Consider the following 17,610-nt stretch of genomic DNA (forward strand, 5'->3'; position numbering starts at 1 on the left):
AGTGTGCAGCAGCAATCAGAAAAGCTAACAATGTTAAGAGCCATTAGGAAAGGAATGCCGCTATATAAATCCATGGTACGCCCACACCTTGAGTACTGTGTGCAGCTCTGGTCGCCCCATCTTAAAAAAGATGTATAAGAATTGGAAAAGGTAGAAAGAAAGGCAAAAATTATTGTGGGGACGAAACGGATTCAGTTTGAGGAGAGATTAAAAAGACTGGTACTGTTCAGCTTGGAAAAGAGACAGCTAAAGGGGAATATGATAAAATCATGAATTGTGTGGAGAAAGGAAATAAGGAAGTGTTATTTATCCCTTCCCATAACACAAGAACCAGGGGTCACCGCATGAAGTTAATGGGCAACAAATTAACAAACAAACAAGGAAGTACTTCTTCACACAATGCACAGTCCATCAGTGGAACTCATTACCAGGGGATGTTGTGAAGGCCAAAACGATAACAGCGTTCAAAAAAGAATGAGGTAAGTTCATGCAGGACAGGTCCATCCATCGCTATTCGCCAAGATGGTCGGGGATGCAGCCCCACACACTGGGTGTCCTAAGCCTCTACCTACCAGAAGCTGAAAGTGGACAACAGGAGATGGATCAGTCGATGATTCTCCTCTTCTGTTCATTCCCTCTGAAGCACCTGGCATTGGCCACTGTTGGAAGACAGGATACTGGGCTGGGTGGGCCATTGGTGTGACCCAGTATGGCCATTCTTATGTTACGTTCAACACAGTCCAGGCAGTCACTCCCCCAGACAGCTCACTATCAGAATGGACAAAGGATGGGGGGGGGACTGAAGCACAGAGCAGATGGGAGTAGTACATCAGAGCCAGGAATAGAAAACCTAGTGTCTTCAGTTTCCATCCAGTTCCCCATAGCTGGTATAACCCAGCCATGTTTCTGATTCTGTGTGAGCGTATTGGGGCTTGGGGAGGTCGTGTCTGAACTCATAGGAGTGCATGTGCCTAATCCTCCGTGAGGCTGGTTTCTAGTGAAGTGGGAGAGAGGCTGGTACTGTGTGGCCTGCAATTCCAGTGTCAGGGAAATATGTGGCTTCTGGAGGCCTTTACTGGAAGATACTTCATTGTGTAACCCCAAAACATGCTCATCACTCTGGGAAGTGCTAGCCAGGCTGCCTGGGTCTGAGCTAGTAGCTCCCAGACTCTGTCAGAAAGAGCCTGTGGAAGTGTCAGGCTGTGCCACACCCCTCCTGAGTTGCCTAGCAGGGATCCTATTGCCACGAATGCGGAGAGGAAATGATCTCTCAGGGGGGCCCAGTAATTGATTTACAGAGAGCAAGGGCAGCCGTGCCAGGCACTGCACCTGCCTGACCTCCAAAGGGTTAAGTTAACTTTTGGCACAGGCGGGCCTTTAACTTTAGCTTTCTTGGCAGCTTCCTCTGATCTCTTCCTCCTTTGTTCTTATGTTACATGAGTGCCTGACTGGACACCCGCAGTAAGGGAACAGGTGTGGCTGTTGGCTTGGGGCGTGGATGGGAGCAGTGCTGGACTTGAACCTCTTCTCACATTCATCTCTGCAGCTCTGCCTTTTCTGTTTTCCCTGGAAACGCGTAGGGTGCAATTTAATGATTCCTGTGTCTAGATTGTGCAGGGTGGGAGTCAGAGCCAGAGATGGACCCCAGGCCCTCGTCATTAGAGTGGAGGACTGGGAGTCAGGACTCCTGGGTTCTATACTCAGCTCTGGGAGGGAAGCAGGGCTGACTGGGTTAGAGCAAGGAGAGCTGGAAGTCCAGACTCCTGGGTTCTGTTCCTAGTTCAGTCATTGTCCTGCTGTGTGACCTTGGGCAAATCACTTGACCCTTTTCTGCCTCAGTTCCCCTTTGTAAAGAAGAGAGAACATTCATACCAACTCTGAGACAGGTGCTGGAGCTGAAATTTAGCACACCATGCTGGTATTGCACAGATGTATTTGTCTCTCAGTATCCCCAACCTGCAAAATGGAAATACCGGGGGGCGGGGGGGTTCTGAGGCTTAATGGAGGTAGAAGCTATTACTGGATCATTTGTCTAGGGGGTAGTCGCAGAATCCATCCCACTGAGATACGCACTTGATATCTTTAGCCACTGATCAGTCGTGAGTCTTACGTGTGCTGGGTTAAGCTGTCCCCTCCCCTGGCGTCAGGAAGGAAGATAGCCCACTGCAGGCTGGGTTTGTTTTTCCTTCCTGGGTAGAGTGTTACCCAGGAATCCACACTCAGCATTGTGCATTGCTGGTATGGGGCTGGTGCCAGGATCCCCAGCGTAAAGAGTTTGCGGCAATGCAGAGCTCTTAAAGCTGGAATAGCCCGTTAGATTAACTGGTCTGACCTCCTGTATAATATAGACAAGAGAATCCCTCCCACTTCACCCAGGACTGAGCCCTCCTCAGATAACAAAGCAGTATGAGTGATGGGACTCTGCTTCCCTCATTAAGGGGTGGAGGACTGCACTTGGGGGCTTGCAGGATTGTTCTCCCTAGTGAAGGGTGTCCCTATCCCATCTGTGTCCCTTGACTGCAGGAGAACGCTGCTCTTTCCATCTGGCTCCTGCTCCTCCATAAAGCAGCGTGAAATGCTTTCTAGCAAGAGGCTATATAGAGGGAGGCAGTGGGGCTGCTGCTTACACCAGCCCCAGCCAAATCCTAGGTGGGCTCTAGTGGCAATGAAATCTGTTGATCCCTTTCCTCTTGGGCAAGTGTGGGCTGGACCTGCGCTCCAGGCATGTTGAGGCTACTGCCAGCCAACCAGATTGACTGGTGTGTTTGCTGTGGTCTGTGTGTGTGCAGGTGGGTGAGGGGTTGGTAGCATGTCGTTCCTCATGATCCCTGGTGACCTTGCATTTGGGCTTAGCTTTCCCCCCTGATATGCTGAATCCCATAGTTCATCCCTTTTAAAAGGGCTTGAATGAATTTGGGGCCACTTCCTAGTTAGCACATGCTGAGGCAAGGGTCTTCCCATCTCATGCTTCAGGGCACTGCCTGGTTCCCAGTAGAGATCAGGAAGAGAGCCCCCTCCCAATGCGTCAGGTCATAGTGTGACAAGTGCATGGAGTGGAGACGAGGCCAGTGGAATTGGGGTTCAGACCCAGTGAGGCTGGGCAGTGGTGGCTGATCCCCACCCCTGCAGTGAAGAAGGGGCTGGGCAATGCTTACTGGAGCATAGGCAGGCCCCAAAAAGGTTTAACCCATCTCCTGAGGGCTGAGGGCTCTATCCCGCCAATCAGGGTGACAAGCTGAAGATCAGCGTGGGCCCTGCAGAGCGTGCTGGGGTGGGGACACTGAGCCTCAGTTCGACAGTGAGGCTGAGCACAAGGGGATGGTGGGGAGAAGGCAGGACCCTCTGGTGGCTTTTCCCCAGCCTAAGTTGTGTGTGTTTGTCTCCACAGCCGACACTGGGCCACACAGAGTCCAAAGCCAGCAGCAAGTCCAACATGCTGCGGGGCCGCAACTCTGCCACCTCCACCGATGAGCAGCCGCACATTGGGAACTACCGCTTGCTCAAGACCATTGGCAAGGGCAACTTCGCCAAGGTCAAGTTGGCGCGCCACGTCCTGACGGGGAAAGAGGTGAGACTGCCGGGCAGGGAGGAGGGGGAGCAGCACCTAAATGGAAAGGGTGTGAGGCCAAGCCCATAGGCTGGGATGCAGGATAGAGGCCAGGGCAGATGTTCCCAGGCCAGGGTGGCATTGCCAGGGGATGGGGCTCGATGGGGAGGGGTGTGTGCTTTGCGATGATGGAGTGTCCATGTGACAGTCTGTCTAAGGCTTGGTCCCCTCTGCTGACTATTTTGTTGTGACCCCAGGCCTAGTGGCTAGAGCCAAGGGGAATCTCAGCATCTGACCTTGCTACTGTGTGACCCTAGGCAAGTCCCTTCCATCTCTGCTTCCATTTCCTTCTTTGTCAAAGCCCTCGGGGGCCTTTCTCCAGGGTCTGATGTGGTGTCGCGCAGTGTCTGCACCACATCTGGAGGGAGTTGCCCCCTCTGACAAATGGGCAAGCTGAATCACCAGGGGAGGCAGAACCCGGGTCTCTTGACTCACTGGTATGTCTATACTGCAGTTAAAAACCTGCAGCTGGCCCATGCAGGGCTCAGGCTAAGGGACTGTTTAACTGCAGGGTAGATGTTCAGACTCAGGCTGTAGTCTGGGCTCTCTGTGGGATGGGAGGATCCCAGAGGTCAGAGCCCGAATATCTACACTGCATTTAATCAGCTCATTAGCCCAAGCTAAGTCAGCTGGCACAGGCCAGCCAAGGGTGGCTAACTGCAGTGTAGACATACCCTCTCAGCCCTGCACTTGAACCGCCATGTTGCGGTCCCTCCTGCTTGGAGCGCTTTGCAAGCCTGTGAGGTCTCCAACCCGGAACAAGCGTGTGCGCTCGGAAATGCCAAGTACCGATTGTTGCCAAGCTGCCAGGCGTCCAGCCCAGGCTCCCACTCCTCGGAGCAGATGGCAACAGATGCACCCCAGCACATGGATCTGCTGCAGCCGCTTGGGCCGTTACAGAGGCAGTCCTGAATCCTAGCCAGGGGCCAGGCAGGCTTATCCCACTGCCTTAAAGCCTTGTGTGTTTGTGGGAATGTGCTAGAATCCTGCTCTGCTCCAAAGGGCTGCAGGTGGGTGGAAGAACCCAGCCTTGTGTTTGCCTGGCTTTCCCATCTCGCCCCTCCAGGACAGGCACTGCAGGCTGGGTGGGGGATGACTAAGCCTGGCTGCTCCTGCAGCATTCACCCCACCCCCCCACCCCAGCACTGCTCAAGGGGCTGTCCAGCCTCGGGAAGGGCCCTGGGGGCAGAGTGAGGCAAACAAACTGGGGATTGATCTTGGCCCCTTAGAGGCTGGGGCCCCGCCCCTGTGAGCAGCTCAGCCAGGCAGCTCTCCACACCAGGAGTCACGGCAGGTGCCATTGTTTCCTCTTCTTTGGGGAGGGGTGTGAGTGCTCGTTCATGGGGCACACATGTACTTTTCACAGCAACAGAGCAGGCACCGTCCCACCATGTATTCCCCAGGATAGGGAGCAAACAGAACCCAGCAGCTCATGGGTGGTTCTGCTTCCCTCCTGCCCCTCCTACAGCAGCTCTGCTTGACTGTCCCTCTTGAGAATGGTGGCAGGGGGAAAGGGCAGCCAGTTAGATGGGGGCATTTTCTTCTTCAGACTCCCAGGAGGGTGCAAAATACTAGAGAAGTGGTGGATCAGCTGGAGTCAGTTTCCCATGGGCTCAGAGGCAGGGGCAGGGCATTGGGTGAGCGTCCTTTCCCCACCCCCCAGCTCTGTAGGCTGTAAATAAGCCTTGGTGACAGTGTGGAAATACCGGTTTGTTCACAGGGCCCTGCTGTTTGCACAGGCTGAAGAAGCCAGTTATCTCCAGCCTGAAGCCTGTGCCTGTTTCCCAACAGCTCTTGTAGCAGTTGTCACTGCTGAGGCAGCACTTGGGGGGCATCTGTGTTTGCAGCCTGCCCCTGCCTATGCTGCAGCCCAGAGCCCTGGGTTTGGCGCTCAATTAACACCAGCCTAGCTTACCTGCCCCCTCCAGCTACCACAGTAGGGTCTGTGTGAGGGACACTAAGCGGCTTCCACTGGGTGGTGGTGGTGAATAGTTCCTGGAGGGGGGACTGCCGAAAGAGGAGGGGTTTTCTCATTCCAATTGATGGGCCCAAGTGGAAGCCACGAAGGCATGGGTCTGAGAGGGCATTCATGGCAACTCCCCTGGCTCTGAAGAGGCGCCCCCCCCCACACACACACACTTCAGCACATGCTGCCTCCCAGCATTAATCCCTGTCCATACAGGTGGGAAGGATTGACCCAAGTGAGCACTGCAGTCAGTACTGTGAGACCTAGCTGGGTTCCTCCTTGTGAGCCACATCCATCCCTGGGAGTCAGCGCAAGATTGTCCCCGATGCCTTGTCTGTGTCCTGACTCACGGGGCTCCCGCTACGTCCCCTGGGAAAGTTTCACAGCCCAACAGATCTGGTTCCCAGCATGTTTTAGCCTCTTCTTTAGTCTGTTTTAACCCCCTCACATCCGACCCATCGTTTGACCCTCTCTCCCTTTGCCATAATTCCCTTCAACACTCGTGATCAGACAACTGCTGCCCCCACCCAGCCCTGGCTTAGCCTGTTGGTTCGCCACCTAACCCCTCCAGCCCTTTGTGTCTCCACTGAACTCTGGCGTCAGGGAAGAGTTAAATGGGGCCTGGCAGGGCTGCGGGCTGTGGTGCTGCTAGGCTAGCTGGGTTTTTACAGCTGTACTGAGGCTCTACTATTGTGTGTCCCTGGCTCTGAGGGGAGTGGGGAGAGGAGGCAGCAAGCTGCTATTCCTCCCTGCCTTGCACACAGCAGATGGTTTAGGATCCAAGGGAGGTTGATGTGTTGAGGTAGGTTTGCTGACTGAGCCGGTGGAGGAAAAGGGGGATCGCATTACCCTGGGGGTCCTGGTTGACTGAAGTGATAGCTGGCTGTCCCTTCCCTGGATTGTAGCTCAATATGGCTCAGGGAGCTATAGCTCCCTTTTGGGAGACTTGTATTTTTCTGACACGCTGGCTTGCAGTGGGGCTGCTGTACACAGTGGCTCTCACAGGCCAGCTCGTAGCCAGTGGTGTATTTGCTGTAAAGACTTTTGAAGCCATAGGGCAGGGTTCGGCAACCTTTCAGAAGTGCTGTGCCGAGTCTTCAATTATTCACTCTGATTTAAGGTTTCACGTGCCAGTAATGCATTTTAATGTTTTTAGAAGGTCTCTTTCTATAAGTCTATAATATATAACTAAACTATTGTGATATATAAAATAAATAAGGTTTTTAAAATGTTTAAGAAACTTCATTTAAAATTAAATTAAAATGCAGAGCCCCCTGGATCAATGGTCAGGACCCGGGTAGTGTGAGTGCCACTGAAAATCAGCTCACGTGCTGCCTGCGGCACACGTGCCATAGATTGCCTACCCCTGCCATAGGGCTTAGTGCCCATGAGAAAGGGTTTAAACAACGTGTCCTCTGCCAAGGCCCAGTGGACTTCAGATTAGCATCATGACCAAGGGCGATACCTGCTGAAACTCTTCCATGTGTCTTGCCTTTCCTGGTCCTACTGGGTCTTGGGGAAGGGGACGGGGGGGGGCGGGTTTCTGTCTCAATGCTTATGTATGCACCAGGTTGCCTTAGACTGATCTAGCTTCAGCCATTTCTAAATGGATCTGAGGCTCCACACAGGGGATGAGTGCAAGCTGGGGAGTGTGTATGTGCACAAAGTCTTGGCAGGAGTGACAGGTGGGGCAACAAGGGCCTGTCAAGCAGTGAGAGCCAAGCTCGGGTACCTGAGGGAAGGTGGAAATACCATCCTCACTGAGTGCCATCCCCTTGCTCTGGGTTACTGGGCCAAGCCACCTAATCTTAGCTCAGCTCACTGGCCTCTCTGGAGCGCTCTGCCACACACTCCTCGCAGAACCTGCAGCTGTGCTAGTTCTCTGCCACCTGTGAGATTAGCCAGCAGGTCTGGGCTCTTCATTTGGCTCTCTCAAAAGGCTCCACGTCGAACATAGTTTGCTGCAGGTTCCCTCCCCGACTCCAGGAACCTGCCACGTGTTTCAGTGTGACAGTCACTGCTTCGCACCCGATTGGTTCAAGTCCTCAAGCCAGGATGAAGAATGGCCCCCACAGTCGGCCTGACACACACTGGCCTACAATCTGAGTTTTCTCAAGGCTGTAAATTGCCCGCTGGCCTGCTGCCATCCTTGTGCTGGGCCCGGCTGGGGAGCTCAGCAGAACAGAGACGCATTGTCATTAACCAGGGCGGCAGAGGTAGCAGCGAACAGCCAGCCTGAGGGTTGTCGGGGCCTCCATCCTTGCTTGCACCTGCCTAGGATTCTCCCCTGGGCATGTTCTGCTCCAGCTTGTCCAACACTGCAGGAGAGATAACTGGGCTCCTCTCTCTTCCCATCCAGGTGGCTGTGAAAATCATTGACAAGACGCAGCTCAACTCATCAAGCCTGCAGAAGGTAAGGACCCTGCTTCTGCTGTGTTCAGACTGTGGGCATAGCACTCTGACAGCAGGAGGTGCTCTAAGTACTGCCTCCTCCCTAGCACCACCTTCACTGTCATGGTGATGCTCTGAATTAAACAGAGTAAAATCTCTGCCCAGCTGCTTGTGCTGTGTTCTGAGCCCTGCACTGTCCAACTACTTCCCTGCATGGGGATTGGGAGCGTGGGGGTCCCTGGGACAAGTTCCAGGGGTTCAGTTTGCCAACATAACTGGCAAGGTGTGTTGTACTTCTGCTCTAACTATTGGACTTGGGAGCTAGGGCTCGTGGTTCTGTCCCCAGCTCTCGGAAGGGAGTGGGGTCTAGTGGGCTACAGGGAGGTGACTGGGAGCCAGGACTCCTGGGTTTTACTCCCAGCTCCGACCTTCTCTGCCTAAGTAGAATGGGAGAGTCTACATGTTGCCTACCTTCGTGAAGTACTGGCTGAGTGACACCACAGAACTGTGCCCCATGAGGTCAAAGCAATGGGGTGCCCAGTGCTCCATCCTGCCGAGGGCTGGAGTCAGCTTTGCCATGGCACCAGGGAGTCATGATGTATCATTAATGGGGTCCCTAGAGTGGTGTGGGTGGGGGGGTGAATGTCCATGGGCACAGAATGTCCCACCCCAGGAGCTTGACCCTGTGCCCATCCCACCCTCAAAGGACTACAGCTCTGCTTGTGGGAAGTGAGTGGAGCAGGGAACCCATGCCAGCTGATCCCTTCACTGTGTTCTGGGGGGTGACTGCTCCTCTTGACCACTCGGCAGATAACCCCCAGCTCCTGCAGGAGTCGGGCTCCAATGGCTGAGGCTGTCACCAATCCTCCGCCTGCATGGGTCACCAGAAGGCCATGCGGGAGGTGCAGCACTCTGTGCCCAGACTGCTCCATGTTCTGTTTGACTCAGAGCCTGACACCAGCAGCCCTGCATGGCTTGGCAGCTGCTAATGCAGCCTTGTCAACAGAGCCTGAGCAAAGCGGCTGAACTGGCAGCTGCTGCAGCTGTCAGGGCATGTGAACACCCAGGGAGGGACTGGCACAGGGCCTGGACCATGAGGCCTCTTCTATCCCATTTCCGCCCATGTCGGGATGCGTCTCCTGGAGCCACCTTGCCTCAGTGGCCCCCACTACCCTCTGGTGTGTCCCTCCCCACTGAGATGTAGGTCTCCCTTATCTTCATCAGGCCTTCATTCCACTTCCCAGCACCACCTCTGGTTATACCAAGCCCCCTGCCATGGGCTGGGTCCCGCTGGAGTGGAGGATGCGGAGCCCCTCGCTGGATGGGCCCTGTTGCCAGAGGAATGCCAGCCCTAGGTACAGCGGAGGCTTCCCCCAGCCAGGCTTGAATAAAGGGAGTTGGGAGACGTGTGCTCAGGAGCTTTCCAGCTACCCCCCAGCCTCCTGCCTTGTGAGACCAGGCATGTGGCCCAGGTGAGCTGTGTGCTGCCCCATAATGCACCTGGCCAGCTGTGGAGGAGTGATCCCTGCCATCTCCTGCCCTTATGAACGTTGGTCCCGAGATTCTCCAGCTCAAGGCATAAGCATGTGGCACCTTCCCCCAGGAAGCCAGAGCACCCTGCAGAGGAATCCCTTCCCCCTGCCCCATTCTAAAGCCAGCCATAGCAACTGTCGCATCCCTGGCAACCAGCACAGAGCTGCGCCCACCTCCAGAATCAGCCTCTCCAGCTCGTAGGCTCTGGGCTCTGCTTTGGGTACCTTCTGGGAGAGGGTGTTTAGTGGGTGAGGGTGAGCTCAGCCCTGGGCCTCGTGCATGGGCGCAGGCGCTTCGTTTAACCCCTCCCTGCCCAGTGTGTTTCCAAGTCACAAGGCAGTTTGGTGCACTGGGCCTGGCCTCAGCCCTGTTGGGGTGAAGCTGAGGCTGGAGGGGATGCTGGAGCTCTCTTTCCTGGGGGTTTCTCACTACCCCAGCTTCTCACTGCCTTATTGTTTACTATGGTGTCCTGTAGGGGACTCTGATAGATCAGAGCCCTACTGCGCCAGGCACCGTACAAACTCATGATGGACACAGTCTCTGCCCCAGAGAGGTTACAGGCTAAGCACAAAGCCTCATGCCTGACCCTGGGGAGCAGCTGTGTGTTGAGCAGTGACTTATGGGATGTGCAGAGGGGAGCTTTCCTACTATGGCATAGTGGGTAGCTTCTGGTGCAATATCAGGGCACGCACCTGTGGCTTTTGGTGCCCTGACTGCTTTTCTCTGGAGCTCTGAAGAGAGATGTGCCTTGTCCTCCTGGAAGGCTCTGTCCAGGCTCACGAGCCAGCACGGAAGGGATGCCCTCGCTGACTAGTCTCGAGGAGGGTTGCACCACTGCAACCACTTAGTCTCTTCAAAGTGGCTGGTGGAGACATCCCTCTGGCCATGAGTGGAGAGCGGAACTGATCCCCTCCTGTTTCGGCGATGTTTTGCCCAAGTTATCCCTAACTCCTTGGCTGTACCCCAGCCCCAAATGGAGGTGGGGATGACAAATGGTTGCTGGAGGAAAAGCCTTTTGCTGTAAAGCCTCAGTAGAGTCCCTTCCAAGAGCAGGGCATTGGGGAATAATGCCTACAAAGAGGCTTGCTGCTCTCTTAAGACTGCAGCTCTGTGGGTGACTAAAATCAAGTGAACACTGGCTCACCTGTGGCCCAGATTAGCTGGGAGCGAGCACAGCTCTTTGGGGAGCAGAGAGCAGCGTGTTCTAGCTCACCGGTGTCCCGGGCTAGCTGGGAGCCACGCAGATCTCTGGGAGCCGTGTGTTCTAGCTCACTGGTATCCTGGGCTCAGGGCCAGCTTTAACAAGTGTGGGGCCCAATTCGTACTCACCTGGTGGCGCTCCGGGTCTTCCGCGGCACTCAAGAACCTGCCGCCGAAGACCCAGAGCGAGTGACGGGCCTGCTGCCGAAGACCCCCAGAGTGCTGCCGGGTGAGTAAAACTAAAAAGGTGCCGGTGTGGGACCCTCTTAGGCGCTGGCACGGGGCCTGATTCGGGGGAATCGGCCTAAAGCCAGCCCTGCCCTGGGCTAGCTGGGAGCCAGCGCAGATCTCTGGGAGCAGTATGTTCTCAGCTCACCGGTGTCCCGGGCTAGCCGAGAGCCAGCGCAGATCTCTGGGAGCAGTGTGTTCTCAGCTCACCGGTGTCCCGGGCTAGCCGGGAGCCAGCGCAGATCTCTGGGAGCAGCGTGTTCTCAGCTCACCGGTGTCCCGGGCTAGCCGGGAGCCAGCGCAGATCTCTGGGAGCAGCGTGTTCTCAGCTCACCGGTGTCCCGGGCTAGCCGGGAGCCAGCGCAGATCTCTGGGAGCAGTGTGTTCTCAGCTCACCGGTGTCCCCGCGCGGATCTCTGGGAGCAGCGTATTCTCAGCTCAGTGGACCATTGGGGAAGCTGTTGAGGATTCTTCAGAGCAAGGGGGGAAGATACATGTCACTACATCCTGGCTGGGCAGGAACCCAAGTAGACAGCTCCTTGGTTTCACTCCTGCCCATACTCACACCAGTGTGGGGCATTTGTGGATCAAGTGAATCGAAGGGCACCTGGCTAGGAGCTAATAGTCCGGCAGCTGGAGTGACTGGCTCTGCGCAAGCAGCTGTGGCATCTGAACATCTGGCTGCCAGTTTTCAGTTTAGCTCAGTCTCCAGATGTTTGTTGGGGAGGTATTTATAGCTGTCTCCCATGTACGGTCATTAGGGAGCCCATAGACCGTTTAATTGCTGTGGTTTTGGGACACGGGGAAGGGGGTGGGATGCATCTGCGCTGCCAGCTGCGGGAGGGAGGGTTCTCCTGGAAATCACTGTCATGTTCCTGCCAGTCACCAAAGGGAAACTGTGATGCAGAAAACAGGGCCTGGGATGGGATCTCACTTTGTGCCCAGGCCCCAAAGCACTTGCCCACTGCAGCAGGACCTGGGTAAATGCTGCCAGGCTTGTCCCCAGGAGCAGGATAGCACTCAGCATGGCATCCCAAAAGCCTTGGGGTTCTTCCCTGGCAGGAAGGTATTTCCCTCCCCCCTGCCCTCATGGGGATACTGAGGTACAGACACAAAATTCATCAGTCCCCTACTCTCTCCTTTAGCTTCCACTTCTTTTCCAGAGCATGAAGCTGATCACAGGCACCCTGACTGCTCCAGTGGCCAGAGCACAGTCCCTGCAGCAGCTCTCACAACCCCACGGCCAGTGTGCCTGGAGCCCTGCCCTGGGCTCTCCTTGCCGATGTCAGAGGCACCGGCGCCATGTTTTCCTGCCCCATGTAGGACCATGTGCTGGGTGGCAGTTCCCCTGTTCAGGAGGTTTGTAGCTGGCAGCAGGCCCCCTGAGGAAGGGGTGAGGGTGCCTACTTTTCCATGGCCTGCAGGTGGACCATGTCCACCCAACTGTGTCACGCAGGAAGTTGAGCAAAGGCCTGAGAATCCAGAGAATGACCTCGAATTAGCCCAGCTCACATATCCTCTGGGAGAGGAAAAGCTTCCCCCTTACTTCCCCACACACAGGGAGGCTGCACGAGCAGGGGCATGGAAGATGCCGAGTGGGCGTCCCTGCAACCCAAGACATAAAGGGAAGGAACGGAGGAGAAAGCTCTGGGTTGTCTGTGGCTCATTGCCTTGGTAACAAGGCAAGTGTTAGTCAGACACTTGGCATCATTACCCGAGAGAGAGCTGGGAGAACCACACTGGGGCCTATGTGTGGACAAGGGCTCAGCCCCCGGGCAGAGCTATGGGAGGATAGCTAAGGGGGGTGGAGGAAGCTGTATGTGGAAGGGCAGAGACAGCCCCACATCCCAACCACTCCTGCTCTCCTGCTAGGCTGGGCACTCAGCACAAGCATACCCCATAGACTGGAAGCATCTAAAGCGTAGCCCCCTCCGAAGCCTAACAGAGATCCAGGCAAATCCCAGACCCTGGGGCGCCTTGTGGCCTGGCCTCAGCTTTGGGCCCATCCCAGTGCTTCCTCTGTGGCCCCACCCACCTGGGTCAGGACTCAGGCAGATGCCAGCATGGCAATGCTTCCCCTGTGGGTTGTGCAAGGCAAGGGGGCAACTCCAGCCCCTTCCCTTCAAGGGATATCTGCCATGGGGCTCCCAGACAGACACAGCTCCTCAAGCCCCACCCCACCCTCAGCAAAAAGCAGCAACGCCCTGGCTCAAGACAGGTTACAGAGGAGGCAACCCCTCAAACCCACACCTGCTTCCACTCTCAGCCCCCAGAGCACTGCCCAGCCACTTTTCCTTTGAGCCCTTGATGGTGCACAGAGCAGCAGCTCATTTGTGACCTGTTGCTCACCCACAGAGCCAGATGCTTCAGAGAGCCAGTGCTGACACGCAGGGGCATCACCCACAAAGGCCCTGTCTACTCTGCACCGCGCTTCTCATCACAAGAGAGATCAGGCCCCAAAATACTGTGCTGGCAGCTGACTCACTCCACACCAGAGGTGGCTCCACTTCATCAGCATTGCCCTGGGGCAGCTCTGGCCTCCTCTGTGGCAGAAGGTGCTGGATGAGGTGGCATCCCTTGAGACGACTCCATTTCCAGTCCAAGCTCAATCTCCTGGTGGTTAATTGCTTGTGCTGGGTTCTCTCTCTATCTTTTATGTGGGGGGAGACACGTTGCAGACACCTGCCCATGACCAGCTGCCTGAAGGTGAGAGAGTTAGTGTACCTCTGCTCTGTGTGGCAGGAGGTAATGTGAACCATGCCCCTCTGAATTAAGCAGCTGAGACCCTCCTGTGTCACACTAACTTTGAGGCAGGGTGGCCTAGTGGCTACAGCGCTAACCTACTACTAAACTTCTGTGTTCTAGTCCCAGCTCTGCTGTGACCTCTGTGCCTCAGTTTCCACATATGTAAAATAGGGATAGTGATACCAACAGTCTTTGTAAAGTGCTTTGAGCTCTGTGGCTGGGCAGCACTGTAGAAGAGCCAGGGATTATTAGCATAATTGTGTGAGGTGCTCTGGTGTGTCTCCTGTTGTGGGGGCATCCACGTAGCCCAGTCAAGGTGGCAGGAGTTTCAGTCTTGGTGCCCGATTACCCCGGCTGGTTACACACAAGCGGATTGCTTTGTTAATTAATGGATTACAGTAACAAGATCTGTAATCTGCGGGGGGCGGGATTCTGACCTCACCCCGGGGAGGGGTAAAGCGCTCCCACTTAACAGAATTGCTGTGTTGTCCAAACATACGCTAAGCCACTCAGCAGCTCTGTTAGGGGGCATTGTCCCTCTGCTTCCCGTTTCCAAGGTAGCTTTCAGACCCTTCTGCAGTGCAGCAGCCTCCTCTAGGAGCTGAAACCTGGGACTAGGGATGGGAGGCAGGACTCCTGGGTTCCAGTCCCCGCTCTGCCTTTGTGGCCTTGTGCAAGTCAGTTTTGCCCCCTATGACAGTGCTGTGAGATCCTCAGCTATTGACAGGCAGATGGGCCTATGCGGGAGGGGGGGAGGTGTGGCTATTTGGGCTGGCTACCCCACTCCAGCCTGATCGCAGGGGTCCTGATTCTGTGCAGTGACCCCTAGAGTAGGGGTCTGGGCCTTTGGGATGTGCTGGCCTCATACTGTTGGGCCCCCCTTGCTGTTTAACTCCAGCTGCATGCTCTCGTCTCTGCTTTATTCCAGCTCTTCCGGGAAGTGCGAATAATGAAGGTTTTGAATCATCCCAACATAGGTGAGACTGTGCACACAGCTTGTCCCAGTCCCACGCTTGCTCGTCCTGGGAGAGCGATGGACTGGAACGCCCAGGGGCAAGCTCCCACCCACCCCAGTGGGGAAGGCAGGCTCTAGCTGGTGAGGGTGAAATGCCCCACACAGCTTCTACTCTCAGGGCTGGAGAGCCACATGCCCAAACCTTAGTGAGCTGGATTTCATGCTCTTTGCAGTTGTGGCAGTTCTGGGCTGCAGTTCGCGGGCACCTGGAGAGCTCCCAGCACTGATCCGGGCACAACAGCTAATGCCAGCACTGGATGCCCAAGTGGGCACAACTCCAGTTAATGTGAGTGGGTTGATGCCTGCACCAGGTTTGGCCCCAAGAGCCTCCTACATCACCAGTAGGGGGAGCATCAGCCCAATGATGCAGCCAGCCTGCCACAACCCCTGGCTCGGGCCAGCACTGGCAGGGCTCAGAGCCTGGAGCTACGCAGGACACCCACTTCCCCCTGTTTTGTGTCTTGCAGTTAAATTATTTGAAGTCATAGAGACGGAGAAGACGCTGTACCTCGTCATGGAGTACGCCAGTGGGGGTAGGTGCCTGCCGGACTGGGGGGTGGGGGGCACCCATAACACCCTCCTGCCCTCAGCCAGAGCGAAGGTTTCTGGGGGTCTCAGGCCTGCACCCTTCTCCGTGTAACGTCTCTGTCACTCCCTGCAGGTGAGGTGTTTGACTACTTAGTAGCCCATGGAAGAATGAAAGAGAAAGAAGCCAGGGCAAAATTTCGACAGGTTAGTTCTGCTCCCGGTGACACGTGGCCCTGACCCTTGGTGCAGGGGTGCTGGGCGTTGTGTGGGCATAAGCACAGCAGCCTCTGAGCTAAAGGCCACCTGTGACAGTGACCCTGCCATCCCTAGCTAAACCCAAGGCTGCGGGAGAGTGTCCGACCAAAGGCGGGTTTAGCCTTGTGAAGCCCTGGGATGCAGCAGGAAATGTTGGTGACTGTGTAGAGGGCACTCCCCTCTCTGTCTGCAGTGGTGCCAGTGTGCTCAGATACCATGAGGGTGGGTACCATGTGGACACCTGAGGTGGGGGAGCTGGGCTCAGCTGTCCTTTTGTGCCATACAGTGAGGCTGAGGGGGATGTAGGTGGATTGTGAAGCGTGATTGCGTCCCTTTCCCCGCATGGGCAGCAATGTCGTGAAGACCCCCCCCGCATCTTGATCTTTTCTTCCCTTCCAGATAGTGTCTGCTGTGCAGTACTGTCACCAGAAGTTCATTGTACATAGAGACTTGAAGGTAAGAGAGACTCTCAGCAGGGCGTGGTACTGCCAGAGCCCCTGTTCAGATCTGCTCCCTGCTCCTCAAGGTCCTGATCCCTTCCCTTCAACTGGCATGGGACTCGCACTCAGTTTTGCCAATGCCTTTCCATCCCAACTCTCAGCCCCACTGGCTGTCCTCTCTCCCTACCCTGCAAGGGATGCCCAGGCAGCAGTGACCCCCCTGCCATGTTGCTTGTACCCTGCAGGCCGAGAATCTGCTGCTCGATGCCGACATGAACATTAAAATAGCCGACTTTGGCTTCAGCAACGAGTTCACGTTCGGGAACAAGCTGGACACGTTCTGTGGGAGCCCTCCCTATGCTGCGCCTGAGCTCTTCCAGGGCAAAAAGTACGACGGCCCCGAGGTGGACGTTTGGAGCCTGGGTGTCATCCTGTACACCCTGGTCAGCGGCTCGCTGCCCTTTGATGGGCAGAACCTCAAGGTGAGTGGGTATGGCACCCCCACTGCTGCCACTGGCGGTTCCCCCATTCAGCCCCAGCACCTTTCCTACTGAAGTGGACCGAGGGGGCACTGGGCGTGCTGGGAACCTGCATACCCACCGTGCGCACCCCGAGTAGGGATGGGAGCAAGGACTCCTGGTTCTGTTCCTAGATCTACCAAGGGAGTGGGTAGAGCAGGGGGCTGGGATTCCTGGGTTCTGTTCTGGTAGGGGCAAAGTGTCTGGTGGTTAGAACAGGGGGCTCGGAACTAAGAGTCCTGGATTCTGTTCTTGGTTCACTGACTTGTCTGACCCTGGTAAGTTGTTGGGTTTTCTCCCCCATCTGCCTAATGAGGATAATCACATCCCGCACCTCTCCCTGCATAACAGAGTTGGGGTTTGTGTGTGGGGACGTAATCTGTGTGTGCTCACATGTCTCCGTGCACCCACCCTCTGGGCTCTCCTGCTGACCCTTCCTTTCCCCTCAGGAACTGCGGGAGCGGGTCTTGCGGGGCAAGTACCGGATCCCCTTCTACATGTCCACGGACTGTGAGAACCTGCTGAAAAAATTCCTCATTCTCAACCCTAGCAAGAGAGGCACTTTAGAGGTGATTGAAGGGCAGGGGGATCCTGCCAGCACATCTCAGCAGAGTCTCCTGTGCTACAGCTGGCTGTTCCCATGGTGCTAGTGGGAGTGTTCCCAGACTAGGCGCAGGCCCAGGGGGTCTGGCTTGGTACCGGAGCTGAGAGCTGTTGTGTGCCCTCAGCACTGTGGGCCCCCTCTGTGGGGAGCGGTGTGTGGAGAGGGTGGGAGGGACTTGTACAAGGAGGGAGTTCCTGCTGCTAGACCCACCCCACCCGCTTCTGGAACAGGACACTCTGATCTCTCTGCAGTGCCCCTGCCCCAGCCTGGAGCTAGCACAGGGGCGAAGGCCCCTCCGAAGGCTGCACTTGGGAGCCTCTGTCATTCCGGGGAGGGCTCCAGGCAGCCCACTGAGGCAGAATGGGGTGTGGGCAATGCTCAGACATGGCCTAGGAGTGAACTTGCCTCCGTCAGTGCTCATCCCCTCCGCATGAGCAGCTGCCCCTGAGTCAAACCAATGGGCCCAGCCAACCGAGCATCCCCTCCCCCACCTCAAACCAATGGGCCCAGCCAACCCAGCATTCACCTCTGTCACCAGGCCAATGGGACCAGTCCCTGCCACTCTGGGTCAGGCCTATGG

At 56.0% G+C, this 17,610-nt stretch overlaps 1 protein-coding gene across 19 annotated transcripts in view; it reads left to right on the forward strand.

Moving 5' to 3' along the window:
• Positions 1-17,610, forward strand: part of MARK2 (microtubule affinity regulating kinase 2) — a 360,709-nt gene that overhangs the window by 72,074 nt on the left and 271,025 nt on the right. For 10 of the 19 annotated variants that reach the window (XR_012657172.1, XR_012657171.1, XM_032804214.2 and 7 more), the window contains 9 exons: positions 3,389-3,568; positions 7,933-7,986; positions 13,281-13,631; positions 14,599-14,647; positions 15,153-15,218; positions 15,347-15,417; positions 15,868-15,924; positions 16,154-16,390; positions 16,876-16,995. Coding sequence is in view for 17 of the 19 variants with exons in the window: in XM_032804214.2 (XP_032660105.1) it covers positions 3,389-3,568; positions 7,933-7,986; positions 13,281-13,631; positions 14,599-14,647; positions 15,153-15,218; positions 15,347-15,417; positions 15,868-15,924; positions 16,154-16,390; positions 16,876-16,995 (1,185 nt within the window). In the remaining 2 variants the exon portion in view is untranslated. Of the gene's footprint in view, positions 1-3,388; positions 3,569-7,932; positions 7,987-9,182; positions 9,320-13,280; positions 13,632-14,598; positions 14,648-15,152; positions 15,219-15,346; positions 15,418-15,867; positions 15,925-16,153; positions 16,391-16,875; positions 16,996-17,610 lie in introns of those variants that run through there. The other 9 variants (XM_075073348.1, XM_075073349.1, XM_032804227.2 and 6 more) reach the window with 2 other exon arrangements.

This window comes from Chelonoidis abingdonii, chromosome 17, assembly GCF_003597395.2.
Source record: "Chelonoidis abingdonii isolate Lonesome George chromosome 17, CheloAbing_2.0, whole genome shotgun sequence".
In the NCBI taxonomy this organism is placed as follows: Eukaryota; Metazoa; Chordata; order Testudines; family Testudinidae; genus Chelonoidis; species Chelonoidis abingdonii.